The 14048-nt window shown below is 36.5% G+C and overlaps 1 protein-coding gene and 1 non-coding gene across 2 annotated transcripts in view; one reads left to right on the top strand and one right to left on the bottom strand.

Annotated features, from left to right (window-relative positions):
- Positions 1–14048, bottom strand: part of DPP8 (dipeptidyl peptidase 8) — a 65691-nt gene that overhangs the window by 24641 nt on the left and 27002 nt on the right. The window contains 5 exon segments of the mRNA XM_036841984.1: positions 1052–1113; positions 1665–1793; positions 2461–2571; positions 6198–6366; positions 7191–7364. Of these exon segments, the coding sequence (XP_036697879.1) occupies positions 1052–1113; positions 1665–1793; positions 2461–2571; positions 6198–6366; positions 7191–7364 (645 nt within the window).
- Positions 363–435, top strand: TRNAM-CAU. The gene has a single exon. It is a non-coding gene; the product is annotated as a tRNA-Met (tRNA).

Genomic DNA, 14048 nt, shown 5'->3' with positions numbered 1-14048 from the left:
AAAATTAAAAAAAAAAAAAAAAAAAAGTAGTGAAATGCTGTTACATGGTGCCAACATGATTAGTGCTTGAAAACATGATGCTAAGTGAAAGAACTCAGACTAGATACTGTATGATTTCATTTATAAGAAATGTCCAGAATAGGCAAATCCATAGATACAAAGTAGATTAGTGGTTGCCCAGGGTTGGGGGGCATGGAAAGGTCTGGGGATGATGATTAAGGGATGTGAGTTTCTTTCAGGGGTAATGAAAATGTTCTAAAATTGACTGTGGTGATGGCTGCACAATTCTGTGAATATACTAAAGGCCATTTTAAACTTTAAATGAGTGAATTGTATTGTATGTGAATTATATTTCAGGGACTTCCCTGGCGGTCCAGTGGTTAAGACTCTGCACTCATAGTGCAGGGGGCCCAGGTTCAATCCCTGGTCAGGGAACTAGATCCCACATGCCACAACTAAAAAAGATCCCGCACGCGGCAACGAAGACCCCACGTGCCACAACTAAAAAGAACTGGTGCAGCCAAATAAATAAATAAATATTTAAACTGTGTGTGTGTGTGTGTATATATATATATATACACACACACACACATATATATAAATATATATACATATAAAATTATACCTCAATAAAGTTGTTAAAAAAGTCTAGCAAAGACGACTGTTTTTTAATTAATTTTGTGTGCATTTAGCTTATAAGCATCTGTCCAAATGGAAAGTAGCAGTATAAAAGAAATGAGGGATATTTAATCCACTGTCAACACACAAGGTAACTCACCAGTCAGTAACCACTGTTTAAGAAATACTGATCTGGAGAATTAACACAGGCAAAGAGGAAAAACACTGGAAAGGAGTGGTAAATATACATATCCCCATATTCCTATCTTGGGAACCAGCAGAAAGTTTTCAAAGTAGAAAATTAGGTCAACCTGAAATCATGATCTGTAGATGTCTCAGCAAGTTCAAAAAGTCCAAAAAATAAAAAAGCATATCTAAAATCTCTATTGACAGACTAGTCAAATGATACAAAAAGTTAACATTTTATACTTACCCTTCCTTCAGCATCAATCAGTATTTCCGACATCTTAAAAGTGACTTTTGGATTTGCTGTGCCTTTAGAAAGAGACATAAATGAACAGTAATGCATATCCAAAATTATTCAAACGAATTTTGCCAGATCAATCCTTTTTATACTTCAGTCAAATGAGGAATTTTGCATATAGACAGGACTTTATTGCATAAGAATCTCAAAACTCCTTTTCAGTTCATAATTTTTGATATGGCTATAAAAAAAAGAAGCTGAAAAACATCAAGAGTACGTAATGAAGGGGAATTCGTATCATTTCACAATTGAAATGCTGTAAATAGCAATATGGGAAAAAATTACTAATTTATTAAGAACATAATCCCTTAAAAATCTTTATTTCCAAGCAAAGGTACTTTATTCATTTCTTGAAATAATCAGTTTTGTGCACTTCCTCACCTTTGAAATAATTAAAAAGGATCAGCCTGTAATTTAAAAATCTACTTCAGAGACACTTAAACAACCCATCCTTACTAAATCTGTAAAATATCCACGTTGACCATACCTTTGGATGAATGCAGAAAGAATCTTGTTTGAAAAGTAGGAATGAGTGAATATAAATGCCAATGGAATACAGTACCTGTTTTAGGATAACGGAATGAATCTGCCCTCCTTGTTTCCAACATAGGGGACGTAACATGAATAATTTCCACTTCGGATTCATCATTTTCTTCATACAGAATTCTAAGAATTTTACTGCCACTGGGAGCTTAAAAGGAAATTAAATATTGAAAATTTAGGAGAATTATGCCAGAAAGTAATCATAATTGACCATTCCCTCTAGTATTATATCTCCCATAGTGAAAAGCAGTTTATACATAAAACATGCTGCCTTTTATGTATAGAGTATATGTACAATGTATTAGGCTAGAATGTAAAACAAATTTCTAACCAGATCACAGTCAAAAAGTTTGAAAGCTACTGCTTTAGAGAGCTGTTTCTCAGCTAGTAAAATCCTTGTGAATACACGAAGAAAAAGAAGGAATTTGTGCTCTTTTTTTCTGATCCATTCATACACTAATTTGGCCATCTGTTCATGCAGACTCTAGTCAATCCTATGTTTTTTATAGCAACTCCCATTAAGGGGTGGTATTTTTTATTTTGCCACCAATGTTGCCACCAACCAGCTTCTAGATGAAAAACTGGCAAGGAGAGTTGAAGGACTTGGGGTACTGAACCACAATACACCTGTTTTTTATGAGAACTCATTATGGTGAGATATAGCCTGAATATTCTAAATAATTACTGGTGGGATCTAATCTTCATCACTTCAGAATCTATTATTCAGAATTAAGAATCTGTGCAGTTAACTAATTGGTAGTTGAATCTCATAATACTTTAATTGACCTATAATATATTATTTTGAAGCCTCTTACTTGTTTCAGCTTCTGGACACCACCAATAACCAGAATATCTATCAAATTCTTCTTGAAGAACAAAGGTAGCAACTCCAGCTGATCTGGGATCCTCTTCCATGTTGGCTAGCTCTAGACAAACATAAAGGCAAAATTATCACAGAAGTTCTCTATCTTTTCATAGATACAAAGCAGAATGATTCCATTTATTCTGAAAAGCAGCTATAGTATAGTGGTGAACTGTGGAGCCAAATGGACTGAATTCAAATCTGGGTTCCATCATTTACTAAATGACTGACCCTGGGCAAAGCATCTGATCACGTTCCACTGCAGTACCCATTTATAAATGGGAATAAGAACCTACCTTATATGGTTGTTATGAGGATTAAATGAGTTATTTTACATAAAGTACTTAGAACAAAGCCTGAGCCATAGTATGTGTTCCATAAATGTTAGTTATTATTTTCCCATTTAGCTAGGACCATGGGAAAAAGAATACATGTAAAGGGTCATGGTGACTTTTTACTCTCCTACACAGAGAAGCACATCTTTAGACTGAGAATGGGGTCTTACAGATCATGTAATTCACCATTTCTCCTCCCTCCCCTTCCTCTTATTTAACCAAAGCAGATGAGCTTTTATCTGTTTTACACTTAGGTTTCCAGCAAATAGTCTGAAGGGAACTCTTGCTTTAAAAACAAAATCTAGGGACTTCCCTGGTGGTCCAGTGGGTAGGGCTCCGCACTCCCAATGCAGGGGGCCTGGGTTCGATCCCTGGTCAGGGAACTAGATCCCACATGCATGCCGCAACTAAGAAGCCCGCACGCTGCAACTAAGAGTCCACATGTCTCAACTAAGACCCGGCGCAGCCAAAATCAATCAGTCAATCAATCTAAAAAACCACAAAGCCATAATTACGTAAGATTTCATGACATGGGAAAATGTTTACAATATACTTGAATTTAAAAAAGCATATTACTAAATGACATGTATACTGATTCCATTTATAAAAGTGTTATACAAATATATATTTTTTAAAGTGTCAGGATATAAATCAAAATGTGGTCCTCTCCAAATAGTGAGACTATGAACAACCTTTTGAAAAAGAATTGCTTTATAATTTACAAAATCTTAAGTGTACTGTTTACTTTGAAAAATGCATATACTTGTATAACCACACCCTAACAAGACATAGAATATTTCCAACACCCCAGAATGTTTTCTCATGCCCCTTCGCAGTCAATGTCCATTCCGGCCTCAGAAGCAACCACTGATCTGATTTCTATCACCATAGGTTAGTTTTGAATATTCCAGAATTTCATGTGAGTGAAATCATACAGTATACACTTTATGTTTGTTGCTGAGTGATATTTCATTGTATACCACAGTTCTTTTATCCATTCATCTGTTAATGGACATCTGAGCAGCTTCTAGTTGCTATTATGAATAAAGATGCTATGATTATTCTTGTATAAGAATCTATGTGGACATGTGTTTTCCTTTCTCTTGAATAAAGACCTAGGACTGGAATGGCTGGGTACTGTAAAAAATTTATCTTTAAATTTGTAAGAAACTGCCACACAATTTTCCAAAGTATCTGTATTATTCTATACTCTTACTAGCAATGTATGAAAATTCCTCTCCAACATTTGGTGTTCCAACGGGTGTGTAGTAATATTTCGCGGTGATTTTAATTTTATAGGCAAGTTTCAGTGTATTATGTTCTCTTATCTGTATTTTCTGTATGTTGTCTGAAACAAATGTGCAATATGAACCAATAACCCCTTATCCAAAAATTCTGCGTCCAGAAGTGTTTAGAACTCAGAATTTGGGGGATTTTTTCATATTCATACATCTACGCATAATTATGTCACATCTCCAGCAGGGTAATCAAATACCCTGTAACCAAATATACTAATATTCCTGCAGCAAATTTAGGAATAGGCACACTAAGTAGGATTAAGATTATAAATATCCTCAGGTCAGTTCAGGTCAGGTTTTGCCACCAAATGAGTTTTAGCACCAACCTAATGAAAACTAACCTCAGTTTTCAGAGTTTCTGAATTTTGGAATTAATGATATAGCCAAAACCAGCACTCAGTTTTCTTGGATCTTTCAACTACTCCAAAGTTATACCTTCCATACTGCTTTATATTTTGTTCTCCTTTAGATGTGAGACTATGTATCGCTCATTTATATCTCCCTATCACTTACTACAGACCTCAATTACTAAGATTAATTAGATGAATAAATGGTATCATCTTGTTCTCCCAATAAGATACGTCCTTTGAGAGTAGAGGTTGGTATTAAGTTACCTTTAAATTCCTCTATTATAGGAGGCAGAGAATAAACAAATGCACATGCCAACTGACTACACCCACCCCAAAGGGGACTTTCATTTGGAAACCTACTGTGAATAAGAGGGGTAAGAGTAATGTTGCTTACTCTCTACCTACCTTTCTATCTAAACACACACTTAGGGCTTCCCTGGTGGCGCAGTGGTTAAGAATCCACCTGCCAATGCAGGGGACATGGGTTTGATCCCTGGTCCAGGAAGATCCCACATGCTGCAGAGCAACTAAGCCCGCGCGCCAGAACTACTGAGCCTGTGCTCTAGACCTGTGAGCCACGACTACTGAAACCTGCACGCCTAGAGCCTGTGCTCTGCAACGAGAAGCCTGTGCACCGCAATGAAGAGTAGCCCCCGCTCACTACAACTAGAGAAAGCCCACGCACTACAACTAGAGAAAACCCGCGTGCAGCAACAAAGATCCAATGCAGCCCCCCAAAAATTAATTAATTAAAATTTTTAAAAAATGGTATATTTCACATGTTCAAAAAAAAAAAAAAGAAGAAGTACACTATTTCCCATCTTTCATTTGTATAAAAGCTTTGGAGAAAAACATACACGTCTTTTCTGTGCTTTCAGTACTGCTTAGCATTATTATAGTCACTTCAATAAAAATTAAATACTTCCACAATACAGAAAGTTTTATTTTTCCTATTATGACAAAATAACTAAGCAGGCTCTGCAAAAAGGGGAGACAAATTTTTAGGTAGTTCTTATAGTGTGTACTAGATTTTTCTGTTTGTTTTCCTAAAAACAAGATTAATTTTTTAAATTAAATTTTATTTTAATCAGAACAGTTTTGGGACTTCCCTGGTGGTCCAGTGGTAAAGAATCTGCCTTTCAATGCAGGAGACGCAGGTTCAATCCGCGGTCGGGGAACTAAGATCCCACATGCCGCAGGGCAACTGAGCCCGTGAGCCGCAAACTACAGACCCCATGCGCTTTGGAGCCTGCTCACCACAACTAGAGAGAGAACCCGCACGTCACAACTAGAGAGAAGCCTGTGCACCGCAACGAAGAGCCCGAGCACTGCAACGAAAGATCCCGCATGCTGCAACGAAGATCCCGTGTGCCACAACTAAGACTCTACACAACCAAAAATACAAATTAAAAAAATTTTAAAAAAAGAACAGTTTTGGGGGAAATTCTGGTAGTCTTATTAGGCTAAAAGAACAATCAGGTCAGAGGTGCTACTGTTGTGCTGTCTGAAAATGACCCTTAAAACAAGGGAGCATTATATAGGTGGTACATACCAGTTATCCACTGTACTTTTGTCCTTTTTCATTTTAAAGATTTAAGTTTAAAATATAAAGATCACCCAGCATGCTTCAATTGGAAAATGTAAGCAAAAGCAAATTAAATTTTAAAAATACTTTTCAGGAAAGTAGATTTGAAGAACTTGAATTACCATTGTGCACATAAGTAAGCCTCCTTTCTTCTCTCGTTACAATGTTGGATATCCATATATCATTGCTATGTATAAAAGCAATCCAGTCTGGATCAGCTGGGCATAATTTTGGATCCATCCGAATGTTGGGACAACTAGTCTCCACTAAATTGGGCCGTAAGGGTTGTTGCTAGAAAAGTAAACAACATTTAAAGGCAAGTATCAGGCTGATACATATTTGTTTACCAGCACCCTTCCTATAAAAGGAATAATAATCCCAAGTACAATATCAACTATAATAACTGCTCTCCAGAAAAATGTACTTTCATATGCCTTAACTTATAAGAAAGGACTCATTTTTTTTCTATGAATTAATAAGCTAAGCATAACAGGAGCAGAAATAAAGACAAAATAAGAGCACTTCATAAATTCTGTTGTCCAAACCTGTTTAAACAGAGTAATTATCGTTTGTTACATGCTTTTATTAAACACTTATTTGACTATTTCACTTATTAAATATTTCTAATTAATTTTACCAGTATAAAATAATTTGCTCATAAAAATATAATGAAAGCTAGAATCATCAGAATTCTATCAGAAGAATAGTTCTGATATCACATTAAAATTGCCTAGAATAAAATCAAACATTTAAAACCATTTACTGAGATGAATCAAGCTTTTAGGGGAACCAAAGAGGGATTGCCCTGTGATATCATTATCTTTGAAAATCCACCTCAGCACTTACTCAAAAAATGGCACTGATGCCCTTTACTAATTCTTCCTACACAGCAAGTATTTTTAGCATTTAAAAAATTGTATACTAATGTCACTGAAAAAATTATTAACTCTTAAAATTGGAAATTAATACCCATATTTCTTGTTTTCTTTACTACTAAATCAGTAGTAAACAATTGGTGAAAAGAATTTTTTAGTTTGTTTAATTACCTTTCTGATTTGGACACAAATAACTTTAGGACCCAAAAACAGATTTATCAAGTAGTAACATCAACTTACAGTAAATCCTTGTGGCCCTCCATCTTTTACGTGATAAATTCCACTACCAGCTTGAAACAGAAATGTTCCACTTCCTTGGTGATAATCATAAGAAGCAATTCCAACTGTTCCGATGCGTTTTCTTTCTCTCAATAGTTCTTCTTCTCGAGAATACATTCCATAGTCCAGTGTTGCCTAATACAGAAAGAAAGTCTCACATTCCAGTCTTCTGAAAGGTGGCTTTTTGCTTTTAGCACTGAAATTCTAGCATCTCCAATATTATTGAGTTTACATTTTGAGTGATCCCAAAATTTGCCAGCAACTTTAAACAGATTAATTTCAGGAAGTCTGCTGAAAAATTTCTTGGTAAAGGGTCCCTAGATGATTACTGTATACATTAGAGAGCAAGAATTAAGTCTCATCACCTTGGCTTGGCATTCAAGATCTTCTACAACTTAAATGTAATATAGCAGTTCTGCATGCACTTAAGAGCAGACTCTGAAGTCAAGCAGTTTGAATCTAGGCTTTGACTCTCATTAGAAGTGTGACTTTGGGCAAGTAGTTTAATTTCCTCAAAAGTAATTTTCTTCACTTTCAAAGTAGTAATAAATCATCTACTTCAGCTTTGTGAAGATTAACTTAGATAAAAATACGTAAAATGTTTAGCACAATGGTTGGCACAGAGTAAAGTTCTCAAATATCAGCTGTCATTAGTACCTTTCCACTAATTCACTAATACTGCTTTAATAAAACCTTAGGTCAGGCTTGTCACACCAATGATGTAAAACCCAATATGCGGTGTTCTGCTCCTGGCCTTTGTTCCATCACCCCCCCTCCCACCCGAGGCCATTTTTCTTTCTATCCATCCAAGTTTTACTGATATCCCAAAACCTTAGCCCTAAATCAACATTGGCCAGGAAAGTTTCCTGATCCACTATGGTGTACAGTGATCTCTTCTTTGAAATTTATATGAGCTACTATCTCTTTTACTCATTTGGCTATGGTTTTGTTTTTCACTTTTTTTCAGTATTTCTGACTAGAAATAGATTAAAAAAAAAAAAAACTTGAGAGCAGAATCTGTCTGATTTTTGCTTTCCTACCTAAAGCATCTGTTAAAATCTCCCTCAAAGAATATTTGTAATCAATGATTGATGATGAAGAGGGACCTTCCCAAACTAAAAATATTATTTGACACATATATAAAATTTAAAAAAAAATATATAAAAAAATCTAATAAGTGCTAGTTTTAAAAATTTACATCCACATCTTCCCTCACTAAGAGCTCTTTATGATAAATAAGGGGATAAATAAAGGAATGGTAAATAAGGGAAACAGACATGGTTTCTGCTACCAAGGACTAATACTATTTTATGTTATGTTATATTATGTTATTTTATTTTATTTGGCCATGCCATGTCTTGCGGGATCTTAGTTCCCTGACCAGGGATCAAACACCGGCCCCCCACAGTGGAAGCGCAGAGTCCCAACCACTAGACTGCCAGGGAACTCCCAAGGACTAATACTTTAAAAGTAGCCAAGTTCAGGGACTTCCCTGGTGGTCCAGTGGTTAAGAATCCGCCTTCCAATGCAGGGGACACAGGTTAGATCCCTAGTCAGGGAGCTAAGATCCACATATGCCGTGGGGCAACTAAGCCCGCATCCACATGTCGCAACGAAGACCCAGTGCAGCCAAAGTTAAAAATAAATAAATAAATTTTTAAAAAATAAAAAAAATAAAAGTAGCCAAATTTATATATCTGGGAAAAACCATAATTCGAAAAGATACATGCACCCCAGTGTTTACTGCAGCACTATTTACAACAGCCAGGACATGGAAGCAACCTAAATGTCCATCAACAGAGGAATGGATAAAGAAGATGTGGTACATATATACAATGGAATATTACTCAGCCATAAAAAAGAACGAAATAATGCCATTTGCAGCAACATGGATGGACCTAGAGATTGTTATACTGAGTGAAGTAAGTCAAAGGCAAATATCATATGGTATCGCTTATATGTGGAATCTAAAAAAAAAGGGGGTACAAATGAACTTATCTACAAAACAGAAATAGAGTTACAGATGTAGAAAACAAACTTATGGGGCTTCCCTGGTGGCACGGTGGTTAAGAATTTGCCTGCCAATGCAGGGGACACAGGTTCAAGCCCTGGTCTGGGAAGATCCCACGTGCCACAGAGCAACTAAGCCCGTGCGCCACAACTACTGAGCCTGCGCTCTAGAGCCCACGAGCCACAACTACTGAGCCTGCGAGCTACAACTACTGAGCCCGTGAGCCACAACTACGGAAGCCTGTGCGCCTAGAGCCCGTGCTCCGCAAGAAGAGAAGCCACCACACTGGGAAGCCCACGCACCACAATGAAGAGTAATGAAGAGTAGCCCCCACTTGCCACAACTAGAGAAAGCCCATGCACAGCAACAAAGACCCAACATAGCCAAAAATAAATAAATAAAATAAAATAAAAAAAGAAAACAAACTTATGGTGACCAGGGGGTAAGGGGGGTGGGGAGGGATAAACTGGGAGGTTGGGATTGACATATACACACTACTATATATAAAACAGATAACTAATAAGGACCTACTGTATAGCACAGGAAACTCTACTCAGTACTCTGTAATGGCTTATATGGGAAAAGAATCTAAAAAAAAGTGGATATATGTATATGTATAACTGATTCACTTTGCTGTACACCTGAAACTAACAAAACATTGTAAATCAACTATACACTAACAAAAAAATTAAAAAATAAAATAAAAGTAACCAAGTTCATTGGCAGAAATGTATGTCTCCAAAATTAAACCAGCATACTGAAAGTAAACGGTGTTCAAGGATGGCAAATACATGTGTATACTTGCAAACTTAAAATAATGTCAAGTGAAGTTAAAAATGAGACAACCTTGGAATCCTGCTAAAAATCTACCTCGTTTTTTAATATTCATTGTATCACTTTTTTATTAATGTTTAATTACATATATACATATGTATGTGTATATATACATGTGTGTATGTGTGTGTTAGGCTCCAAAAGAAAAAACTAGAAAATTCAATGTTTTATTAATTCTAATCTTTTTTTTTTTTTTTTTAATTTATTTTTGGCTGCGTTGGGTCTTCCTTGCTGCATGCGTGCTTTCTCTAGTTGCGGTGAGCGGGGGCTACTCTTCGTTGCGGTGCGTGGGCTTCTCATTGCGGTGGCTTCTCTTGTTGCGGATCACGGGCTCTAGGTGCGCGGGCTTCAGTAGTTGGGGCACGAGGACTCAGTAGTTGTGGCTTTTGGGCTCCAGAGCACAGGCTCAGTAGTTGTGGCGCACGGGCTTTCATTGTTCCGCGGCATGTGGGAACTTCCCGGACCAGGGCTTGAACCCTTGTCCCCTGCACTGGCAGGCGGATTCTTAACCACTGCACCACCAGGGAAGCCCTAATTCTAATCTTTTTGTTTTAAATATCTTTTAAGACTGTTTCCGTTGACACCAAGAGCAATTTTGAGTATATAATTATATTTTAATTTCTCCCTCTTATTCTCCCTGAACGTCATCAGATTTGATCCATACTTAATATGTCTCAGGTTTGTTTTTTTTTTTGGCTGCTTTGGGTCTTTGTTGCTGCGCAAGGGCTTTCTCTATAGTTGCGGTGAGCGGGGGCTACTCTTTGTGGCAATGTGCAGGCTTCTCATTGAGGTGGCTTCTCTTGTTGCAGAGCATGGGCTCTAGGCACGTGGGCTGCAGTAGTTGCAGCATGTGGGCTCAGTAGTTGCGACTCACGGGCTTCAATAGTTGCGGTATGTGCACTCAGTAGTTGTGGCGCATGGGCTTAGTTGCTCCGTGGCATGCGGGATCTTCCCAGACCAGGGATTGAACCTGTGTCCCCTGCATTGGCAGGAGGATTCTTAACCACTGTGCCACCGGAGAAGTCCCCTTAACATGTCTTAATGTTTAATAATCAGAACACAAGACATTTCAGAGCTAAGAAATTAACTTTCACAAGAGAACTCTGCATTTATAACTTTGTGATTATAAAATTTATTATTTGAAAGCATATCAAGCAAGATGATAAAAAGAACCCTGAAAAAGATCTATTATGAGGAACAAGGTTAGCTTTACCAGATATTAAAAAATTAAAACATGAATAAACAAAATGAACAATGGTACAGAGTAGAAAATCCAAAATAGAAAGCTGAATATAGAAATTAATAAGAAAGAAGTGGTGGGTAAAAGATGAAATGTTAAAATTAGTGATTACTGATCTAAATTTTATCAGTTGGAATTACTGCATAGCCATATGCAAAAAGATAACACTGGATCCACTTTCCACATATTCCAGAAGGGTCAGAGATTTAAATGTTAAAAATGAAACCAACTTCCACTTCTAGCCAAGATGGAGTAACAGGGACCAGGTATGTTCTCATATCTGAAACAACTCAGAAATGGACAAAATATATAAAATCATGTTTTCAAGACACTGGACATCAGACAACAAAGAACAGCAATCCCTGAGAAATGGGAACCAAATGAGGTGTGCCTTACAGTTGTTCCAGATGTTGGTACATGGAGGGGGAAGCCAATGGGTCAAAGAAGAAATCACAGGAAATCAAAAAATACTTTGAGATAAAAGAAAACACAATATACCAAAACTTAAGGGATGCAACAAAAGCAGTGCTCAGGAGGAAATTTATAACTATAAGTGCCTATATTAAAAAAGAGATCTCAAATCAATAACCTTCCACCTTAAGGGAGTTCCCTGGCGGTCCAGTGGTTAGGGCTCTGTGCTTCCACTGCTAGGGGCCCAGATTCTATCCCTAGTCAGGGAACTAAGATCCCGCAAGCCACGTGGCATAAAAAACAAACAAACAAAACCTTCCACCTTAAGATACTGGAATAAAAGAGCAAACTAAATCCAAAGCAAGCAGAAGTAAGGAAATATACACATCAAATTGGAAATAAACAATAGAGAACAGAAAAATAACACAGCTTAACAAAACCAAAAATTGGTTCTTTAAAAAGATCAACAAATTTGGGCTTCCCTGGTGGCACAGAGGTTGAGAATCTGCCTGCTAATGAAGGGGACACGGGTTCAAGCCCTGGTCTGGGAAGATCCCACATGCCGCGGAGCAACTAGGCCTGTGAGCCACAACTACTAAGCCTGTGCGTCTGAAGCCTGTGCTCCACAACAAGAGAGGCCGCAACAGTTAGAGGCCCGCGCACCGCGATGAAGAGTGGCCCCCGCTCGCTGCAACTAGAGAAAGCCCTCGCACAGAAACGAAGACCCAACACAGCCAAAAATAAATAAATAAATAAATTAAAAAAAAAATAAAAATCAACAAATTTGACAGATTTAGTTAGAATGACCAAAAATACAAAAAGACAGAAGACTCAATTTACTAAAATCAAGAATGAAAGAGAGTTGCTACTAACGATCTTATGGGGTTGAAAAGGATTATAAGGGAATAGTATGAATAAGTGAATAGCAACAAATTAGACAATGTAGATGAAATGGTTAAATTCCCAGAAACACACAAACCACCAAAACTAACTCAAGAAGAAACAGAAAATCTGAATTGACCTATAATGAATAAAGAGATTTGAGTTAGTAATCGAAAAGCTTCCCACAAAGAAGTCCAGGACTAGATGGCTTTACTGATGAGTTCTACTAAATGTTTAAAGAAGAATTAAGACCCATCCTTCTCAAACTCTTCTTAAAAAAAAAGAAAAAGAACAGGAGCAAACACTTTCTAACATTTGATGAGGTCAGCATCACCCTGATACCAAAACCAGACAAAGACATAACAAGGAAATAAAACTACAGACCAATATCTCTTATGACTATAGACACAAAAATCCTCAATAAAATACTGACAAACTTCCAATAAAGATGTAAAAAAAAAAAAATATATATATATATATATATAAATATAATTGGACAGTTAAATATGGTGCCCATATCTAACCTAAACAGAAGAGCATTCTAGAGCTATATGTTTAGGAAAATTTAAATTTGACAAATAAAATCAGCATTGTTGCAGAACTGCAATATTTGCTCAAACCATGGGGAAAAAAAAGAAAATTTACTCTGACAATTTTTCTTTGATAATTGGAATATTTACTCAATTTTTAACATATTTACTTACTGGAATAATTAGGTTTAATCATCATCATCAAACAAAAAATACTGACAAACTGAATACAGAAGCGTATTAAAGGATTATACGTGACCAAGTGGGATTTATCCCAGGAATGCAAATTTGGTTCAACACATAAAAACCAACCAATGTAATACACCATATTAATACAATAATGGAAAAATGTGATCTTCTTAATAGACCCAGAAAAGTCATTTGACAAAAACCAACACCCTTTCATGATAAAAGCACTCAACAAACAAGAAATAATGGGGAACTATTTGATTCTGATAAAGGGCATCAATGAAAAACCCACAGCTAATATAATTCTTAATTGTGAAAACCTGAAAGTTTTCCCATCAAGATCAGGGGGAAAAACGGATGTCTGCTTTCCACTACTATTCAACATTGTACTAGCGGTTCTAGCCAGGGCAATTAGGTAAGGAAAGAAATGAAAGCTTCTGGGTTGGAAAGGAAGAAGGAAAACCATCTCTATTCACAGATGACACGTGATATATAGAAAACCCTAAAAAATCTACAAAAAATAATTAGAACTAATAAATGTGTTCAGCAAAGTTGCAGGATACAAGATTGATATACGAATATCAATTGCAATATCAACTAGCAGTTGGAAAATGAAATTAAGAAAACAACTCCATTCAAAACTTCATCAAAAAGAATAAGTACTTAGAAATAAATTTAACCAAAGAAGTGCAAGACTTGTATACAGAACACTGTAAAATACT

This window comes from Balaenoptera musculus, chromosome 2 (genome assembly GCF_009873245.2).
Source record: "Balaenoptera musculus isolate JJ_BM4_2016_0621 chromosome 2, mBalMus1.pri.v3, whole genome shotgun sequence".
Lineage (NCBI taxonomy): Eukaryota > Metazoa > Chordata > Mammalia > Artiodactyla > Balaenopteridae > Balaenoptera > Balaenoptera musculus.
The sequence above is the reverse complement of the archived record's forward strand: the minus strand, read 5'-3'. Positions and strand labels throughout refer to the sequence as shown.